Source organism: Physeter macrocephalus, chromosome 6 (assembly GCF_002837175.3).
Source record: "Physeter macrocephalus isolate SW-GA chromosome 6, ASM283717v5, whole genome shotgun sequence".
NCBI classification, from domain to species: domain Eukaryota; kingdom Metazoa; phylum Chordata; class Mammalia; order Artiodactyla; family Physeteridae; genus Physeter; species Physeter macrocephalus.
Window position 1 is genome coordinate 86,912,130 of NC_041219.1, and position 21,730 is coordinate 86,933,859.

General features: G+C 43.0%; 2 protein-coding genes across 7 annotated transcripts; both read right to left on the reverse strand.

The window, feature by feature from the left end:
- Window positions 1-3,105: 3,105 nt before the first annotated feature.
- Window positions 3,106-8,887, reverse strand: PRR13 (proline rich 13). 6 transcript variants are annotated; one of them, XM_028491304.2, is made up of 5 exons: window positions 8,778-8,887; window positions 8,168-8,206; window positions 7,954-8,013; window positions 7,432-7,796; window positions 3,106-5,932 (listed from the first exon to the last, which is right to left on the reverse strand). In XM_028491304.2, exons 2-5 carry the CDS (start codon window positions 8,184-8,186, stop codon window positions 5,891-5,893), a joined length of 486 nt encoding a protein of 161 aa, XP_028347105.1. In that variant the 5' UTR covers window positions 8,187-8,206; window positions 8,778-8,887; the 3' UTR covers window positions 3,106-5,890. The 6 variants fall into 6 exon arrangements, with proteins under 6 accessions (XP_028347105.1, XP_028347106.1, XP_028347108.1 ...); XM_028491305.2 differs by having other exon boundaries at window positions 8,826-8,841; XM_028491307.2 differs by lacking the exon at window positions 8,778-8,887 and adding an exon at window positions 8,650-8,734.
- A 3,898-nt stretch (window positions 8,888-12,785) lies between these two features.
- On the reverse strand, window positions 12,786-14,992 carry LOC102984938 (3-hydroxyisobutyrate dehydrogenase, mitochondrial-like). Its single transcript, XM_055085160.1, is given in 2 exon segments — window positions 12,786-13,870; window positions 13,872-14,992. Coding segments are annotated over 2 exon segments (1,053 nt in total). The 5' UTR covers window positions 14,567-14,992; the 3' UTR covers window positions 12,786-13,512.
- Between the last annotated feature and the right edge of the window lie 6,738 nt (window positions 14,993-21,730).

The following is a 21,730-nucleotide window of genomic DNA, read 5'->3' on the forward strand; positions in this document are numbered from 1 at the left end:
GCAGCAGACGGCGAAGTTCATGATAGAGCGGCAGCGTGGGGGGGCAGGGAGGAAACTAGTGTCCCCTAGCGGGCTGGTTGGAAACCCCAGGCGTAAGTGCGGAGAGAGTTGGCAGTCGCCATGGATAAAGGAGACAGGGGAAAATGGGATGTGTGAGGAGAGACTGACAAGAGCCGGGAAAACCCAGTAGTCTATAGTGATACTCAGAAAGAGAAAAAAAGCTAATTTGCCACATTGGAGGTCACTTTTACACCAACTTACTCTGAAAATTGGTAATTAAAAGGAAATATTTAAGCATTTACCCTTTCTTTTAGGAAGAACTGTAGTTCATCCCTAGTCGATAAGGGAAAACTTTTTTCAAGAGTTCCACATAATGAATGTAGAGAAATAAAAAAGTTAGAAAATCACCATTCATTCTCCAACCCAAAATGAAATAAGTGATTCAAGCAAGTGCCGTCAATCATCAAAACTCTAAGGGAAAGTTTGTTAGGGAACAGGATGTTATCCTGGTGCCAAATATCACATGGACTATTTGAAAAAAAAGAAAGAAACCCGAAAATTTTAAATCGAAAGATCATATAGTCACCACCTTACCCAAGTGATCAAACTTTGCATCACTAATAGTACAACTTTGACATAGTCCTTGGTGAGATGCAATTGGTACATAGCATCATCTATTAAGTATTCTTGTCAAGTGTTTAATCTTAATATAATCAAGCCTTCAGACCCGATTTGCAATTTACAGGAAATTTACATGGGATAAAGGAAAAAGTTAAACACATCAAGGAGATAATCAGCAAATCCAGAATCTAGGACATTCTACAAGACAACTAGGCTGTTCTCTTCGAAAAGAACGATGAGGAGGAAAAGGAAGGGAAGGGAAAAGAGGAGAAATTTAAAAGAATGATAATCAAATGTAATGTGTGGATCTTGTTTGGATCCTGTTTTTTTTTTTTAAGAAGAAAAACAGCTATATAAGACATTTTGGAGACAACTGAGGAAATTCAAAAATGAACTGAATATTAGCAAATATTAGGAGGTGTTGTTCGTTTTCTTAAGTGTGATAATGGAATTGTGGTTATGCAGGAGAAATGCTGTTTTAAGACGTACATGATGAAATATTTAAGGGTGAAGGGTCATGATGTATGAAACAGACTTTCAAATGGTTCACATAGGTATATAAATGAAGCAAATTTGGTAAAATGTTAACACTTGTTGAGTGTAGGTGGTAGGTTTATGGGTGATCATTGTACTGTTCTTCAAACTTTAAAAAAATAATTTTCAGGGAATTCCCTGGTGGTCCAGTGGTTAGGTCTCTGCACTTTCACTGCCGTGGCCTGGGTTCAATCCCTGATAGGGGAACTAAGATCCTGTAAGCCCCGTGGTGTGCCCCCCCAAAATAATAATAATTTTCATAATAAAAATTGGAAAAAATATAATGTGGAATGGAACAAGATTGGCAAAGTGTTGATAATTATTGAAGCTAGGTTATGGGAAACAGGAGTTCATTAAACTGCTTTCTCTACTCCTGTATATATCTGTAAATTTCCACATTAAAACTTGTGTTTAAAAAATAGAGAAGAGCCCTGGAAGGGAATAAAACAAAATAAAAAGCAGGATATTGAAAGAGACAGCTACTACAGGGTTACTATTTACCCTTGTTTTGAGTTCTTCAGGTGTCAGTTCTGGCCTTAATATTAGTCAAGTATTATTGGGCAACCCCAATTCAGTGGAGTTATCTGAAAAGAGATAGCTTTCTGAAGTGGAAAATAAGGCTTGGGGTCTCCAATGCCTTTCCTCCCACCCTCCAAATGATGGGTGGGCATTAGGAACAATGTGAGATAGAAGTAAAAAGAACTCTGTCATTTGGCAAAGGCAAGGGGCAGAGCAAATACTGACAGAGAGGAAAGGAGGTAGGAAAATGTTAGGACACCCAGAAAAAAGCAAACCAAGGAGCAGGCTTACTGTGAGGCCTGGGCTGAAGGTCAGATTAACTTCAAGATTTTGCAGTTGGGTCATTAACACCCCAGGGGCTCTAAGAGCTGGGGTGAAAGTGAGTGGCTATCTGTGAAATCATCTCTAATAACGGGGGCAAAACAAAGATCAAATTAAAAGTTGATAAAATAACACAACATAACTCTACTAACAATAACATGGCTTCTGTTGGGACTGGCCAACAGTTGCAGCCAGCTTTGAAAAAGATGCATCCAGTAGCAACACTTGATAATTTTATGAATCAATAAATTCTTCTCAGAAGGGGAACCAAATTAGTCAAGTGAGTGAACTTGCCTACAGCTACAAAACAACCTGATACAGGGAAATGATTCCGAAAAGATAGCAAACTGAAAACTCATCCCATGATTTAACAGTCCCCAAAGCTACAGTGTCAATTTGTATTTTATTAATAGACCTAATGGGTTTCCTATCCTTTCCCATTTTCAATTAATTGTGTGGAAATCTTACTATACTTAGTTCCTAGTAAGAAAAGAATGGCAGAATCCCAGATCCTCTCATGGACATTGGGCATAAGATAAAAACGTGAGAACCACCATCTTTAGAGTCTTATACTGATGCACAAAACAGGGCGCACCAACCTAGTGCTCTCGGGAGCCAGGCAAGTAATGTAACTGGCCTAAAGAAAGGCAACAGGAAGCTGAAAGGATGATAAGAAGACTGGAGAGTACAGGGTCCATCTATAAGGAATGACCACTACTCAGGGGCCAGAATTTGTCTTCAGAAACGTGGGCCCACTATTGCTAGCGTTTCCAGCCTGAAATCTGAAACTTTATTGAAAATGTCTGATAATTAACACAGAGAGTGGTCGCTCAAAAAAAGTCCATGGCCAGATATAGCTGTAAGCATCCAATTTTTCAACCTCTGGCAAAGATATATGTACCAAAATGCTCCCCACAGCAGTTAAGTGTATAAAGTTGAAAACATTCTAAAATTCCAGCAATAAAAGATTGGTTGAATGAAATGCTGTTAAAACCATGTTATCCACACACACACACACACATACACACACTGATATGGAATCAACTCCAAAATAGATAATTAAATGGGAAAATGTTAGGTCCAAAAGAGGGCCTGTACTATGCTCCCATTTGATATAAAGTCGGGGTAGGGGCAATAGGAACAATGTAAGGGAACAATAGGAACAATAGAAAGGGAAAGGATATTTAACTATGTTCAGAATAGCTCTGGAAGTTTACAAAAGAATTTGGTAATCATGGTTGCCTTTGGGGAGGAAGCTGGAAATCTGCAATGAGAAGAGAACCTTACTTTTCACTGACCATCCTATTAAAAATGTTACAATTTTTCCCCAAGTACATGTACTACTTTTAGCTTTCAAAAAGTTAATAGACTTTTGAGAAACAACAATAGCAAAACAGCAAGGTGCTGTGCATGTGACTTAGAAAAGCCAGGAAGGAGAAATGGGCTGTCCATGGTTAAAACTGGGGAAGGAGGTCAGTGAATTTTCTCCCTAATTTCTTTGTTTCTCTTTGTGTTTTCCCCCTTGAGCCCCTTCTCATTCTCTCTCCTTAATTTGTGGTTTGTTTGTCAACATCTGTTTCTCTTTCACCTCACAATCCCCCTGTGCCCACATCTCCCTCTCCTCCTCGAAAAGGAAGAGCTGATGAGTAAATGAAAACGGAGTATGATTGGGAAAAAAACATTAGAATGGCCCCCAAATCCAGGACACTGGAAAACAGGCCTTGGTCTTGGATTTCCTAATAAAATTAGAAGCTAGCTCTAATATATTTACTTTAAGCATTTATTTCATATAACTCACCCCAGGGACAAGTGGTATATGCAATCCAGCCAACTAAAAACACTCCTTCCCTGTTCAAGCCCCGCACTCAATCCCTAAGCCCTGTGGGTTCCACCTCAGTAAAATCTCTCAAGTCCACTCCTTCCTCTAGACCCATCTAGAGCCTCATTTCCTGCTTTCAGGCTCCTGTATGGTATCTCAGGCTCAGGAATTCCTGAACTTTCATCCCACACCTTTTTACAACTCTGTGCCTCTGCAAAACTGCTTCTTCTGCCTGAAATCCACTGGGTTAAAAGCATAGACACAGGAGCCACACTGCCTGAGTTCAAATCCTGACTGAAGTTTTCTTCTTCCACAAAATGGAAGCAGAGTACCTACCTCAAAGAGTTGCTGGGAAGATTAACACAAGTTATAAATGTACAGCACTTAGTGCCTGGCACATGATAAATGCTTGGTGTTAGCTGATGTTATTTACCAACTAGGAACCTCCTCCGCATCCTGAGGCCCAGCCAGGACCTCACTCATTTCCTACTGGCACTGTCACTCCTTCCTTTGCTCCCCCACTGCTTGATCCCTGTCTCTGTTGTGGTCCCTTTTACTGTATTATAATAACCTATTCACATATTCACATATCTATCTGCTCCCTTAGCTCTTGCAGGCCATGAAGAGCAGGGACTGTCTTATTCATCTTTGTACCTCAACACCCGGAACACAGTATTTCTTCAATACTACTTTTCCAGGGAATTAATCTAGCTCCATTGGGATACCTGTGATTCCCAAACATGCTATGGAGCTTTAGACCCTGTACCTAAGCACATGCCTTTCCCAGCCCTTCTCCGCCATCCACTTGGTAGATCTATTCTTTCATTTTTTTGTGTACTCATGTTTCTCCACTCACGGCCCTAGAGGTAAAATGTCACTTTTCCTGTGAAGTCATCTTTGACTCCTCCTTCACTTCCCAGTTATTTTTAGGTTTATATATCTCTGGTATTTTATAGCATCTATATTAATTAGTTCTCTTAGATGTCTTTTTCCTCTACTCAACAGATCTTTGAGAACCCAATGTGTAATACCATGTATGGCATTTGGTAAACCAGTGGCCCTCAGTTCTAGCTGTACATCAGAATCACCCACAGTGTTTTAAAAATCCTGATTTGCTGGGCCCCATCCTTATCAAGAGTCTTTCAGGCAAAGCCCTAAATCACTCTCTGATAGCTGATGGGCAGCCAGGGTTGAGAACCTTGGTAGCAGATATGAAAACTTATGCTAAAGACCTATATCCATTCATCAAATGGAAGACAGTAAAGATTCATTCCACTAAGCCTGAACCAATTCTGAAGGATCCTCCCACTAGAGACATATAAGGACAGTATGCTGTCTTCCTGATGATGCTCTGGTTCCTTACCATAAAACTGATGCACTTTAAAGGGTCCATGGAAGGCAAAAGTAGTAGAATGTGCTAGACCCAACCACGGTAATGGCACAGGTGAACAGAGACCAGGAGAAACAGCTTTATTTGGACTGAGAGTTGGAGAGTGAGAGGAGGACCTGAGAGAGCATACTGAGCTAAGGAGTAGAGATTAGTTTCCAAAATGGCAAAGCTCATCAGCCAAACGGACTCCACTTCCCAGCAGCCTTGAAGTGAGTGCAATCAATAAAAGGCCGGCTGGGAAATGTTTATTTGCCACTAAATCATCCAAGCATGCCACAATTACAAGAAAGGTACAGGTCGTTTTTTCCTTTCCATAATTAAATTTCCACAGCATCTCCCCAATCATGAGTATTACAAAAGAAATTTTAAAAATCACATTTTACAGATCTTAGACTTGTCTGCAGCATTTAGCTCAAATCTCACCATCTTCAAAAAATAGTTCTCCTGCAAAATTCACCAGCTAAAAGTTCTATCCAAGCAGTGGCAAGATGGCCTTTGCTAGCCCATGGCAATTCTTTTCCCATTTTCCCTAGCCAGTTAGGGTTGAACAGCCGAGTGAGGCTTAGATTGCAGGGGTGGTGGGGGGAGGGACACAAGGGCTAATTTCCCCCAGTACAAGATGGCATCTGAAGCTTGATGGGAGAGCAGAACTGGAGAGACTTGAGGGAAGGGTCCAGGCCCTGTATTCAGTCAGAGTCACTGCTGGAAGAGGAGGAGGAGGAGGAATGCTGCAAGGGGAAAGGGGAAAGGAGATATCATCAGATCCAAATGAACTTTGATCACTCCATGGGACATTCTTTGGTGCCCTACACCTCCACCCAAGTGCCCTTTACTTTCTAAGAAGGTCAGGAGTCTTGAACCAGCCTGTCCCTTAAACAGCAAAAGCAAGGATTTCCTTCAGCAGTAAGCATATAGGAATGGATGAAACCATCCTAAATCACTGCACAGAATTTACTGCATTTGGAGCAAATTTCCAATTTTCTTTACCTAAGCCAATGCCTAGGCAAGGAATAAATTATAGGCACAAGCATAGTATAGTGCAGGGAAACAGCTGCTACCTTATAATAATGATTAGCTGCATGGACATTCCTAGGGGCTATGAGTCTAAGAAAAGTGAGTAGAATCAGCAGCTGTGTGTGCATCTGTCCCTACTTCTTCCTAAGCCCCAACTGGGAGAAAGTGAGGAAGGCGGGAGAGAAAGCCGGACGAGTCCTAGTCAAGGTTCTTTACATGCATACTCCCATCAACAACTGTCATAAAAAACAGTTTTGAGTCTCTCCATTCAATCTCACGTTTCCTTCTTCCTCAGACTTCTACCAAAGATCCAGAACTAGGATTAGCACCCAAAGCCATAAGGCAAATAAGTACTAGGCAGAAAAATGTAAATTAAGGCCTCCTCAAGATCGAGGTTGGTTCAACCCTTCCAGAGTTGTCCTGAGAGCTACTTTTACCCTTGCTAATTAACACTCCTCTGGAGTGCTTCAAGGGGAAAGGGGAAAGGAGATATCATCAGACCCAGATGAACACTGATCACTCCATGGGACATTCTTTGGTGCCCTACATCTCCACCCAAGTGCCCTTTGCTTTCTAAGGTCAGGAGTCTTGAACCAGACTGTCCCTTAAACAGCAAAAGCAAGGATTTCCTTCAGCAGTGAGCATACAGGATACTTAGCCTTGGGGCTGAGCATGAAACTCAGGATTTTATTTGAGCCTGAGAGTCACTGACTGCTCTTGTCCTGTTTCCCTGCCAGACAGTAGGACGATAAGGCCCATGTAATTAACACAACACCCTGAGAATACTGAAGGAGAAAGAAACTCCAGGAACTAGGGCCAGATTATTATCTGTTAATTATTATATAAGACTTTGCTTTGTCAAAGGACTGACTCTATTACTTGACATTTGACACAGTGGGTGTGTCCAACCTGCTAAAACAAACATGGGGTGGGGAGGGATGGAGTTCAGGGAAGAAAAAGGCAAATTAGAAAGGCTTTTGATTCTGATATCCATTCTAAGGCTCAGCCTAGCCCCTCCCAGATAGAAGGCCTAATTAGCCTAATAATTCTTTTCAAGATTATCAAGATTATCAGATTCTTCCCAGTGGGAATCCTTTACACAATCGCTGCCCCACGTCCTCAGACTTCGAATCCTCCTTCCTTGCCCACCCACTGCCTCTCTAGTCCCTCTGAGGGGGCACCCCTTACTAGCCAGGATCCAGAGGGCACTGACCTTGCCATGTTTGTGGTGTTTCTGCTTCTTTTTATGAGCTTTTCTCATTTTCTTTTGCATCTTCTTGTCAATCACCATTCCTGGTCCTACCATGCCAGGAGCCAATGGATTCACAGGACACATGCCAGGGGCAGGTGGTGGGTATGGAGGGGGGTAGGGACCTGAGGGTTGGCATCCTGGATACCCTGGTTGTGGCACAGGATGACAGGGCCCACCAGGGGGAAAGGCTGGATTCCCCTGGGGTGCTCCTGGGGGAGTGGGAAAGGGGCCTGGAGGAAAGGCAGGGGTGGCAGGTGGTGGATGGGCAGGATTGCAACCTCCAGGGTACCCGACGTTAGGGGGGTGTGGATATGGCCCTGGCTGCCCTGGTGGAAGAAGCAAAGAATCAATTAAGATTAGAACTGCCCAGAACCTCTGACAACAAACAACAACAAAAAGAAAAGGATTTCGTTTCTCACTCAATAGTTAAAGGCAAACGGAAAGGTGAGGAAAGAAAATGGAGGGTAGGGGAGACAAACTTACGTAAGAGAGAGAAAAGGTAACATCCCTGGCAGGGCGGGGGAGAAAGGGAGACAGTGAACTCTAGGGAAAGATGAGAGCATCGGTCAGCTATGGACTAAGGACTTTGCTTTTGAGGGTTAGGGGAGAGGTGGAGGAGAAACTGACACAGAAACCTTCTGTTGTGGCCCTTCTGAAAAGGGGTTGGAGCAAGAAAAGAGATCCCCCAAACACCTACCGGCATTGGGATTCCACATGTTCAGGTATTTTCTCCAGCCTGAGAAGAAACAAATGAAGGCAAGAAGCTGACGGCCCAGAAATGGGTAGGGGTTTTAGAGACCAAGCTCAACTCCAACGCCTCCCGCTCCGCAACAGTCTCTCAGAGAACTACCACGACCTCCACAGAAGAAATGTTTCTTTCCACCCGTTCCTTCGCCCCCAACACCTATTCTCTTCCTAGTTCCCTAACCACAGGAACCTAGCTCCCAGGGCCCCTCCACCTTCCACTAGCTCTGGCCGCGGCTGGAGGTTTCTAAGTCCTCCGGAGAGGGGCAGACTCCGCGAATCTCGCTATCCCCATCACTCATCTGCCTTTCCGAGACCGAGTCCGGAAGACTTTAGCCACCCATAAGCTGCGAAGGGATCTTAAACAACTTAACCGCTCCCGGAGAAGAGTGAGGGGGGACAGGACCCCCACCCCAGGCTAAGAGAAGGACCTGCCTTGAGGCGAAAGGAGGTAGGCGGCTCAGGAAAGATCCTCAAACGCTTACATAGCTAGACATACCCCCTCCCACATTAAAAAAGGCAAATAGAGATCCTGGCTCCCAGCTGCGAAGGGACCCCCTCACCCAGGAATGGAAAAAGAAGGAAACTGAGGAATCCAGGCGTCCCGTCACCTCTACACCACTGCTTGGGCGGACTCCTCTTTTCAGCCTCCACTCTCACTTCCTAGTCACCCTCCCACCTTAAGCTTCAGCATCCGCCTCTGCTACCGCCTGATTGGTACTATATGGTCATTCGGCGTTACAATTGGAGAACATAGTCGTCAATCACTCTAGGCTAGGAGGCAGCTGTTGCGGTAGGGGCGGAGCCAGGCGCTTCAGGACGCGGCGGTACAGAGGAGCGGGCGGGCCGGAAATTCCTGGGGGCGGGGCTAGGAGAAACGGGCTAGGAGAGGGCGGGGCCAGTTTCTGGGCGGTCCTGGAGTGCCTAGGGGAAACTCAACCCTTGACCTCTGAGCCCTTAGTGTCCAGTGGGTGCCACACCTTGTAATGTGAATATACTGTGATAAGCGGTATACAGACATATATATATGGAGCGCTTAAGGAAGGGCGGAGAGCTGCTAAATCTCACCCCAAGCCTCAATATTGCCGCCTCCCTCTTAGTCCCCACAGGAAATAAGGAAACATTCTTGAGGAAAATACAGAGATTTCTAATCTCTCCTAGGAGTCTCTATCTCAATTGCATAGCTCCGCCATCTGTCAAATTGCATAAACCAGAAACCAAGAAGTTCATCCTGATGGCTCTCTCTTTCCTGCACCTTTACCCCGCATCTCCTTCTAACTTCAGGAAGGGTCCATTTTGTTTCCCAAATAAATCTAGAATCCTTACACTTCTCTCCATCTTCTCTGCTCCCAGCCTACCATCATCTCTCAACCGGATTGCAGCAATGGCCTCTATTTTTTTAATAACACAATAAACAAGCTTGATTTAATGAATATATATATAGAACCATACACCCAAAATTTAAAAATACTTATCCTTCTTAAGCATACATAAAACATTTTTAAAAATTGGTCTCAACTAATATAATTCAAATTTCAGAGAACTGTGTATTACATACTGTATTCTTTGACTGCAACGTAAAATATAAATACAAATGAAACCGAGCAGGACCCTGTGGGGCCCTCACGGGTACAAAAGCCTTTCCGTTTCCCCTTTTCTAGTTTGTAGGAAAAAGGGTTTAGCCTCCTAGACCTTCCCTGAATTCCAAAGGGCAGATTCAAACAGTTGCTAATTAGGGAAGGGAGGGAATGCAGAAACAAAGGATGAACAGTCAAAAAACAATAGTGCATCAGTAAAGCAGGGTCCTGGTTTCTCCTGAAGGTGAGACAGGCTGGGACCTGGGACCCTTTGCTGCAGTGCTGCAGTTTTTGCACCTGGACGCACCTCTCCTCGAGCAACAAAATACAAAGAGACTGTACGGGACTAAAAATAATGTGCATGCACAGTTGGGGCAAATTCTGGACAAAAGATACAAAGAGACCAAAAATCCAACTACCACTTTTGAAGAGCCTGCAGCAAAAGCAGGGTACTGCGCATGCCCCTGCACACACCACCACCTAAGGGGTGGGCAAAACACCTAAGGCACCCCTCCAACCCAAACCCTGGACACACCCTTACCCTCACCCCATATAAGGAACAAGCTCACCACCCACCCCTCAGGGAGCGATCCAGCAAGGGAACTTGTACATTCTTGCTCCCCCCCCTGCTGTAGCAGGGGCCCCAGTAAAGCCTTGCCTGAATTTCCCGTCTGACCCCTGATCAATTTCTATTGATTAGGGAGGCCAAGAACCCTCGTCTGTAACAAAGGGATATACATAACAATATATTTTTGAGTTATTCTGTGAAAACTAAGACCCCCCCCCACCCAGTTGGAGGATGGTAAATTCCAGCTGAGCACAAGATTCCTGGAATACCATCTCAGTTACCTCACCACCAACCAATTAGAAGAAAGTCACATGTCCTGCAGGCCTCGCCCCAAATTTTGCCTATAAAAACTCCTCCCAGAAAACCATCAAAAAATTTGGGTTTTTTGAGCACAAACCGCTGGTTCTCCTTGCTCGGTCCTGCAATAAACCTTTCTCTGCTCCAAACTCCAATGTCTGGTTTGGCCTCACTGTGCGTCGGGCACGTGAGCTTGTGTGCATTTGGCAACACAAACATACATTTGGAAGTTAAAAAAAATGAGTCTTCCAAATAACTCTGGGTCAAAGTATAACACATGATGGAAATTAAATACTTTGAACTCAACCATAATGAAAACATTATAATCATCCCAAATTTGTGAGCTACAAAAAATTTGAAGATAAATTTTATAATGAGTTTGTCATCTTGAACTAAAATTTTTTATAGATTTTTAATTTTTTAAGATATTTATTTATTTATTTGGCTGTGCTGGGTCTTAGCTGCAGCACACGGGATCTTTGTTGTAGCATCTTTAGTTGCGGCATGTGAACTCTTAGTTTCAGCATGTAGACTCTTAGTTGAGATATGTGGGATCTAGTTTTCTGACCAGGGAACGAACCCAGGCCCTCTGCATTGAGAGGGCAGAGTCAACCACTGGACCACCAGGAAAGTCCCAATTTTTAATTTTTTAATTTTTTTTTTTTTTTTTTTTTTGCGGTACACGGGCCTCTCACTGTTGTGGCCTCTCCCGTTGCAGAGCACAGGCTCCGGATGCACAGGCTCAGCGGCCATGGCTCACGGGCTCAGCCGCTCCGCAGCATGTGGGATCTTCCCGGACCGGGGCACGAACCCGTGTGCCCTGCATCGGCAGGCGGACTCTCAACCACTGCACCACCAGGGAAGCCCCCAATTTTTAATTTTTTAATTAAAATTTTTTTGTTATATGTATTTTATTAAAATACAGTTGACATACTATATTATGTTTTACATAACCATAGTACATACTGATATATTTTTATATCAGGTTTGTGCTAAGTATTTGAGATGAATTGGGACTGGCACTTTTTTTGTTTTTGTTTTTAATGCAGTTTATATCTGAGTTATTTCTTCCTTGTAAGATCACTGAGTTTGAAAGAAATTATTGATGTGTCTATATGTGCATGATGCCTCTTAGAATTTAAATATTTAAAATTATTTCTTTTTTAAAGCAGCTTTATTGAAATATAGTTCATATACCATACAATTCACCCATTTAAAAGGTACAGTTCAATAGTTTTTAGCATATTCTGAGCTTGTGCAACCATTGCCATTATTTAATTTTAGAACATTTTTTGTCCCCCTTAAAATAATTCCATACCCCATTAGTAGTGAATCCCCATTCCTCTCCCTACCTCTCCCCCATTCCGCCCAAGCCCTAGCAACCACTAATCAATTTATAAATTCTATTTTAAATATTTTATACAAACGGAAAATTGTACAACATGTGGCCTATCGTGACTGGCTTCTTTCACTTTGCATAATATTTCAAGGTTCATCCATGTTGTACTATGAATCAGTAGTTCATTCTTTTTTTATTAAGGAAATACTGAATATGCCACTGTTTGGATATACCACATTTAGTTTATACATTTATCAGCTGATGGACATTTGAATAGTTTTTACGTTTTGCCTATTATATATATCACTGCTGTGAACATTCATGTACAAGTTTGTGCATAAACTTATGTTTTTTTATTATCAGCATAGAAATCTATTTGAATTCAAAATTATATGGCTATATTTAGAATAATGTAATAATTATCTAAAACATATATCATCCTTGGCTCTGAAACAGTTCTAAAGATGTCATTCCTTTGAAGTCAAAAAACATGTAGTAAGAATGTATAAGGAGGACTGCCCTGGTGGCGCAGCAGTTAAGAATCCACCGGCCAATGCTAGGGACACGGCGTCGAGCCCTGGTCCGGGAAGATCCCACATGCGGCAGAGCAGCTAAGCCCAAGCACCACAACTACTGAGCCTGCGCTCTAGAGCCCGCGAGCCACAACTACTGAGTCCACAAGCCACAGCTACTGAAGCCCGTGTGCCTAGAGCCCGTGCTCCGCAACAAGAGAAGCCGCCGCAATAAGAAGCCCGGGTGCCGCAATGAAGAGTAGCTCCCACTTACCGCAACTAGAGAAAGCCCGCGCAGCAACGAAAAACCAACACAGCCAAAAATAAATAAATAAATAAAATTACTAAAAAAAAAAAAGAATGTACAAGGAAACAAAAATATAAACAACAAGTCTGCTGAGTATTGGGAGTTGTTACAGGAGGGACACACCAAGATAAATGTAACAGAGTCCAAATTATATAACATGCAGCAAGGCGTTCTCTTGCTTTATCAACTCCTAGAAAATAAATTAGTAACCTCAGTAATGCAAGAATACCACCACTCGGTTAAAAGGACAAACTTTCTGAGGGACACAGGTAGTAATTCACTATACTTCCCCTTTCTATAAGTCCTTTCTTCACACCAGTTTCTTTTCGTTCCCCTAAAATATGTTTTATCCTGTTAAAAAAATGTGGTTTTATTTGTAAATTGGAGTAAATAATATCCTGATTGAAATATGCAACTATTTAGTTAAAGATGCTCAGGGATCAAATTTTTGAAAAAGGTCAGTCAGCTAGTTAGCAAGGACCATCAGTAGCTAACAGAAAAAAAATTTTCAGATATTATATGTTTGCTAAATAGATTTAAAAAAAAGAATAAGCAGTTAAAAATGGGTGAAAAATCCCAGGGTTTACTGTGACCAAGACAATCAGAAGCAGACAGACCCATTTACTTGTGGAGCAAGCTATAAGGAGGTTCCAAGATAGACTCTGGTTTCCAACAGTGTCCACCGCCAAAGGGCAAACTCAGAATGTCTCCTCCTCTCGTAGAAACTGGAACACGGATGAGCAGGCTTTCTCTGAGTAGCCCTTCACATACATCATCCTGTAGATCTGATGGGCTTGACTGCCCAGAAGGATTGGGCTCTTTGTGCTAACCGCAGAGTCTTGTGCTAATCCCAGATCCTTAGTCATGAGTGTTGTTCTGAATCCACCCTGATAATTATTAGGCAAGGGAACTCCATCAATCATGCCAGGTATGGGATTATAAGTATCACTTGACCAAAGCTGTCCTGAGCTCACATACAGGATTTTAGCCAATGGTTTTGGGTCAAGCCCCAACCTGATTCCCAGATTCATAGCATCAGCAGTTCCAATCATACCATACCAACAGCGTGTTGTAGCCGATCCTCACAGCCTGCCCAGTCCCAAGGGCTCCACAATGCACCACATTGGAGCCCTTGTACCCCAGCAACTCTTGGGCAGCAGCAAATTCATCTGTGACTCCTCCCACCATAAACATTAGGTTCCCAGACTGAGCAGCTCCCACACCACCAGAAACAGGGGCATCCATGAAAATTGCTCCCATTTTCTCAACTTCTTTGGCTAATTCTTTCGAAACTGTAGGATCAATAGTACTGGAGTCTATTAATAGTGAGCCTTTCTTCATTTTTTTTGGAATTCCATTTGCTCCAGAATAAGCTTCTATTGCATTGATACTGGTGGGCAACACTGTAATAATTCCATCAGCATTTTTGGCTACATCTGCTAGGGAAGACACTACCTGTATACCTGCATCAAGAAATTCTTTGCATGCATCAGGGAACACATCATAAATAACAAGCAGATAGCCATGTTTCATGAGATTTTTTTGCCATTGGATGCCCCATTTGCCTAGTCCAGTGAATCCAGCTGGAATCTTAGAAGCCATTGACCTAGAACACACCACTGCAAGGCTGGCCCCTGCCAGCGGCTCCAGTAGGGAGGCCCAAGGCCCTCCACAGAGCTGTAAGGAGGCTGCCTTGCTGCCCCGGCTCACCCGCTGACTGTGAGGGTGCGTGGGGACGCGTGCAACCACCATATGTTTTCAATTCTGTTGGGTATTTACTTAAGAGAGGAATTGCTAGGTAATACGGTAACTGTATGTTTAACTTTTTTGAGGAACTGCCAGACTACTTTCCAAAATAGCCACACCATTTTATATCCCCACCAGCAATGTATAAGTGTTCCAATTACCCCACATCTGCACCAGCACTTGTTGCTGTCTGTCTTTATTAGTATAGCCATGCTAGTGGGTATGAAGTGGTGTCTCATTAAATGTCTGGTCAGCATCTTCTCTGGCCCTCTTCTAATTCATTCTCTCACCTCAGAAACTGTTTTCTAAAGCCAACTGTGACATCACCCTACTGCTTAAGATTCTTCAATGGCTTTGCATTATCCTTAAGACAAAGGTGGAAAGTATTTTTACATGTACGTATTCATTTTTGATGAATAGGTAATATGTTCACATGCTTTGAAAACCAAAAAGGACCAAGAAGTATAAAGTGAAAAGTCTCCCTCCCACTCTTATTCTCCTTTACCCAGCCTCCCCCAACCCACATAGCCCACACAACCACATAACTGGTTTCTTATATATACTTCCACAGTTTCTTCATTACAATCAAGCAAATACTGATATAAATTTATATCCCCTCTTTTAAGTATACAAACAGCAAACTATGCAGAGTTTAATTTGCAACTTTTCCCCCCACTTAATTTATCTTGGAGATGTTTCCATACCAGCCAGCACAGTGTGTCTTCAGTCTTTTTCACAACCCTACTTGATTCTTTTGTATGATGTACTGTAATCAATTTAATGAGTCAAAAGATATTTGTGTTATTTTCAATCTTCTGCTACTAAAAACAATGCTGCAACAAATAACCTGACAAATATGTCATTTTACATATTTTTACTTTTTTATAGGTATTGATGAATTACCCTCCATAGAGGTTATATTTATTTGCATTCTCACCAGCAATATATGAGTGTCTGTTTCCTCCAACTTGTCCAACAAAAAAATACCCAAAATCTTATTACTGCAATGTCTGCAGTGGTCTGGCCCTGCTACCTTGCTGGTCTCCTCTCATACTACTCACCCCTGGCTTTCTGCTCTTCAGCCCCTAGGCTTCTTTCATCCCTCCAGAAGATCTTGGTTCCATTTGCAGGAGGGCCTTTGCACTTGCTGCTCCTGCAGCCTGGAATGCTCTCCCCATCTCTCTCCACTTTGCCTAATTAAATCCTGCTCATTCATCAGCTCTCAGCTTCAGGATCACTTTTTCAGGGAAGCCTCCTTGACACCCTAGTCAGGTAAAACTCTTTTGTTGTAGCCTCTAGTAGAATCTTGTCTTTCCTTTAGCACACCTATCTCAGTTTATAAATATACACGAATCAGTAATTACTTAATGTTAGCTTCCTACATTAGACTGTAAGCTTCTTGAAAGTAAGGACACTTAACAGTTCACACAGTGCCTGGTACATAGGATATATAAATGAGTACACTGTTAAATAAATAACTACATGAATGAATGAATGAACAAATGGACAAAGAGGAATAGAGCAAGGTGGTTCTGGAGTTAGTCAGAGAGACCTGGATTCAAATCCTGACTTTAACACTTATTGTGTGACCCTGAATAAGTTATTTAACCTCAATTCCCTCATTTGTAAAACAGTGGCAATGGTACCTACCTCAAAGGGTTGTGATGAGATAATCGTGTGTCTGTCACATAATAAGTACTTACTATATGCTACCATGTATTACTATCATGATTCTTGTTAATATTAAGAACTTTTACTGTTAGACTAGGATGATTTTAACCTCCCTTCAGGACCCTCATAGGTTGCCAATATCCTCCATACCTCTCTTCACCTACCTAGTTGGGAAATTCTTCCTCAGATTTAAACTCAGATTTTTTTTTTTTTTTCCACACCAAGCAGCTTGTGGGATCTTAGTTCCCTGACCAGGGATCGAACCTGTGACCCCTGCTGTGGAAGCACAGAGTCCTAACCACTTGACCGCCAGGGAATTCCCTAAATGCAGATTATTTAAAAAGCATTTAAATAATGCTTGTAAAGCTCATTTCTCTGATTCATTAAATCATTAATGATTTACCATGCTTGTGTCATTCATTCATTCAACAAATATTTCTCAAGCTATCCAGGTACTGTTCTAAGTACTAGGGACAGAGTGAAAACACAGAGAAAAAATCCTAGGCTTCATCGAGGTAATAACTTGGGAGAGGCAGAATATAAATAAATATATAATAAATAATAATAAATAATAAATAAATAATATATAATAAAATATCAGATAGTGATGTGTACTATGTAGAAAAATTAATTGAAATAAGGGGAGGAGCTGTGGTGCCAGTACTTACAGATCCTGGTAAGCCATGGGAAAGAGTTTAGATTTTATTCTAAGTGTGAATGGAAGCCTCTGGAGGGTTATGAGCAGAGGAATGACATGATCTGATTTTCATTTTAAAAAAGTAATTCTGTAAACCAATGTTCATAGAAGCATTATTCATAACAGCCCAAAGATGGAAATAACCCAAATGTCCATCAACAGATGAATGGATAAACAAAATGTGGCATATGCATTAAATGGAATAGTATTTAGCCCTAAAAAGGAAGGAGAGTCTGACACATGCTACACTATGGATGAACCTTGAAGATATTATGCTGAGTGAATTAAGCCAGGAACAAAAAGACAAATGCTGTATGATTCCACTTATATGAAGTACCTAGAGTAGTCAAATTCATAGAGACAGAAAGTAATTATCAGGGACTGGAGGCAGTGGGGAATGGAGATTTATTGTTTAATAGGCACAGAATTTAAGTTTAGAAAGATGAAAGTGTTCTGGAGGACGATGATCACAGTTGCACAACAGTGTGAATGTACGTAACGTCACTGTACTGTATGCTTAAAATGGTTAAAATGGTAAAATAATAGTAATTATTATTATTATTCTGGCTACTGTGTGGTGAAAGAACAAAATAGGGAGAAATGGTTAAAGTGGAAGCAGAGAACCCAGTTAGGAGGCTACTACTGTACTCCAAAGAAGGAATGGTGGTGGCTTGGATGGAAGTTGTAGAGATGATCAGGAAGGGTCAGATGCTGGGTATTTTTTTTTTAATCGAAGTATAGTTGATTTACCAGGTATTTTTTTTTTAAGGTAGAGCTTAGCAGACTTGGACTGGAGGTAGAGGTGAAAGAAACAGAGAAATCAAGGATGAACCCAAGAGTATTGAGCAACTAGGAAATAATTGTGTCATTTACTGAAATAAGACGGGAGAGGAGCAGATGTGAGTATGTTTGGACAAAGTTAAGTTTAGGATGGCTATCAGATATCCAAGTGGAAGTGTTAAGAAGGCAGTTGGATTTGGCAGTCTGGCGCCCAGGGAGAGGTCTTGCCTGAAGAGAAAAAAATCGAGAGTTATCAAGGTATCTAAAGGATCCAGTAAGCCAGAAAGAGAAAAACAAATATCATATATTAATGCATATATGTGGAATCTAGAAAAATGGTACAGATGAACCTATTTGCAGGGCAGGAATAGAGACGCAGAGATAGAGAACGGACATGTGGACACGGTGGGGAAAGGAGAGGGTGGGACAAATTAGGAGATTAGGATTGACATATATACACTACCATGAGTAAAATAACTAGCAGGAACATGCTATAAAGCACAGGAAGCTCAGATCGGTGCTCTGTGGTGACCTAGATGGGTAGGATGGGGGGTGGGGTGGGAGGGAGGTCCAAGAGGGAGGGGATATAGGTATACATAAAGCTGATTCACTTCATTGTACAGCAGAAACTAACACAACATTGTAAAGCAATTATACTCCAATAAAAATAAATAAATAAACAAATAAAGGAGCCAGATAGGGACTTCCCTGGTGGTCCGGTGGTTAAGAATCCACCTTCCAATGCAGGGGACACAGGTTCAATCCCTGGTCGGGGAACTAAGAACCCACATGCTGTGGGGCAACTAAGCCCTAGCACCACAACTACTGAGCCCGTGAGCCACAACTAGAGAGCCTGCATGCTCTGGAGCCCATGCACTCTGGAGCCCATGCGCCACAACTACAGAACCTGTGCGCCACAACTAGAGAGCCCGTGTGCCGCAACTACTGAGCCCAAGCACTCTGGAGCCCACGTGCCACAGCTAGAGGGAAGCCCTCGCACCGCAACAAAGAGCCCGTGTGCCACAACTAAGACCCGACGCAGCCAAAAATAAATAAATAAATATTTTTAACAGATAAAAATTTTTTTAAATTCAAGGAGCCAGATAAGCTCAGCCAGGGAGCAGGGGTAGCCAGAGTAGAAAAGAGGGCCCAGCCTGTGGCCTCAGGCCTGCCAATATTTAGAAACTGGCAAGAGAAGAGGAATGAGCGAAGGATACAGAAAGGATACAGATTTTCCCCTTCTTCAGTGAGGAAGTGGAAAATCAGAGGAAAGTGTGAAGAAAAGATTCAAGGAGGAAGCTATCAAATGTTCAAATGCTGCTGATAAATTATGTAGGATGCAGACTGAGAACTGGCCATTGGATTTTGCATGAATAGTGAACTTTTTAAAATAAATTTATTTATTCATTCATTCATTTATTTATTTATTTTGGCTGCATTGGGTCTTGTTGCTGCGAGTGGGCTTTCTCTAGTTGCCGCGATCGGGGCCTCCTCTTTTTTTTTTTTTTTTTTTTTTTTTGTGGTACGCGGGCCTCTCACTGCTGTGGCCTCTCCCGTTGCGGAGCACAGGCTCCGGACGCACAGGCTCAGCAGCCATGGCTCACGGGCCCAGCCTCTCCGCGGCATGCGGGATCCTCCCGGACCGGGGCACGAACCCGTGTCCCCTGCATCGGCAGGCGGACTCCCAACCACTGCGCCACCAGGGAAGCCCGGGGGCCTACTCTTCGTTGCAGTGCACGGGCTTCTCACTGCGGTGGCTTCTCCTGTTGTGGAGCATAGGCTCTAGGTGTGTGGGCTTCAGTAGCTGCGGCACGCGGGCTCAGTAGTTGCGGCACTCGGGCTCAGTAATTGTGGCTCGCGGGCTTAGTTGCTCCGCGGCATGTGGGGTCTTCCCGGACCAGGGATCGAACCCGTGTCCCCTGCATTGGCAGGTGGATTCTTAACCACTGCGCCACCAGGGAAGTCCCAAGAATAGTGAACTTTTTTTTTTTTTTTTTTGGCTGTACACGGGCCTCTCACTGTTGTGGCCTCTCCTGTTGTGGAGCACAGGCTCCCGACGCGCAGGCTCAGCGGCCATGGCTCACGGGCCCAGCCGCTCCGCGGCATATGGGATCTTCCCAGACCGGGGCACGAAACCGTGCCCCCTGAATCGGCAGGCTGATTCTCAACCACTGCACCACCAGGGAAGCCCCTAGTGAACTTTTTAAGAGTGGTTTTAATTACATTCTAGGGCTGAAATTTTGCCTGCAACGAAACGTGAGAAGGTGGAGGCAGTAAATAAAAGCAATTCTTCCAAGAAGTGTTGGTAAACAAGAAGCAGAGAAATGGAGCAGTAATCATAAGAGAATGGGCGGAAAAAAAAAAGGAGGATGGGCAGTCTGGGAAGGGCTTTTTAAGATGGGAGAGTTTAAATCATGTTTGTAAAGTCATGTGAATAATCCAGTAGAGAGAAAAAATGCTTTTGCTGGAGAAAGAAGGGATAACTGAAGGAGCAAATTTCCTGTGACCAGGAAAGGAGGGGTTCAAGTTTTCATGACGAGACATTGACCCTAGATAGGACAGTTCACTTAGTACAGTGTAGTGGTTGAGAGAATGACCTCTTGTTACCTGAAAACTGGGTTCACCTCTTGGTAGGTGTCAAGCCAAAAGACACAACCAAGCCAGAGAAGAAGGAAGAAGAAGGAAGGATTTATTGCTTGCCGCAAGTAAGGAGAACACTGGGAATCTGTCCGAAAGCAGTGTTTCCCTGAACGGCAAAATTGGGGAATTTTTAAGCTAAGGGTACATGCATATTCATGAAGGCGCTTGAGCAGAGGAAAATTCAGCATAGAAGTGGGGCAAAGGTTGACAGAGTCCAAGCTTTAGTTGATTGAAGTCATAAGGGTCAACATGCTCATTCTATCCTCCACCTGGGTAGGGGTGTCCTTAGTTCCTGCAGAGCTCAAAGACCTGTATCAGATTAGCTTGTACATCCCTTGAGGAGGAACCAGGACTCTGTTTTATTGCTGAATTATTGTTTCTTGACTGCTTTTTCTTTGTTCTTGTATTCCCTGACTTCCCTGGAGATCATGGATTACTGAGACCTATTCAAGGCAAGCACTGAGGCCGGGCTTAGATTACAAAATGGCTTAGGTCAAAATGGCTCCCCTTATGTCAAGAAAGCCACTGCTGGTTCCCTTTCTCTGGGGACCCCCTAACCTATCTGCTTGCAAAATCACTCTGTTATATTTGGAAATTAAAACTCTGTGTTGATATGTAATGTTTGGTATTAACAAACAGAAAAAATACATAAGACTGACTTGATTTTAGCCCTAGAAGAAAGTAAAAATTGTTTTCAACTCTCTCAAAATAAAAGTAAAATTATGGCTCACATAAATTCAGGACAGAAAGAGCACAGGTTCGGGCAAAGGTTGACAGAGTCCAAGCTTTAGTTGATTGAAGTCATGAGTGTCAGAAAAGGTGAAGATCATCATTCCATTCTCCACCTTGGTGGGAGCCTGCAGAACTTATCAGATTGTTATGTATACCCCTTGAGGAGGAATTAGGACTGTTTTATCCCTGAACTATTGTTTCTTGATAGCTTTTCCTTTGTTCCTGCATTCCCTCAATTCCCTTAAGATCTTTTTTTTTTTTTGGCTACGTTGGGTCTTTGTTGCTGCACGTGGGCTTTCTCTGGTTGCGGCGAACAGGGGCTACTCTTCGTTGCGGTGCGGTGGTTTCTCTTTGTTGCAGAGCACGGGCTCTAGGCGCATGGGCTTCAGTAGTTGTGGTGCACGGGTTAAGTAGTTGTGGCTCGCAGGCTCCAGAGCGCAGGCTCAGTAGTTGTGGCGCACGGGCTTTGTTGCTCTGCGGCATGTGGGATCTTCCCGGACCAGGGATTGAACCCCTATCCCCCGCATTGGCAGGTGGATTCTTAACCCCTGTGCCACCAGGGAAGTCCTCCTTGCAGTTTCTTACTGCACCACATGACAGTACAGCTCACTGGGCCAGGAATGCCCTACTGCTCCAAGACTCCTGGAAAA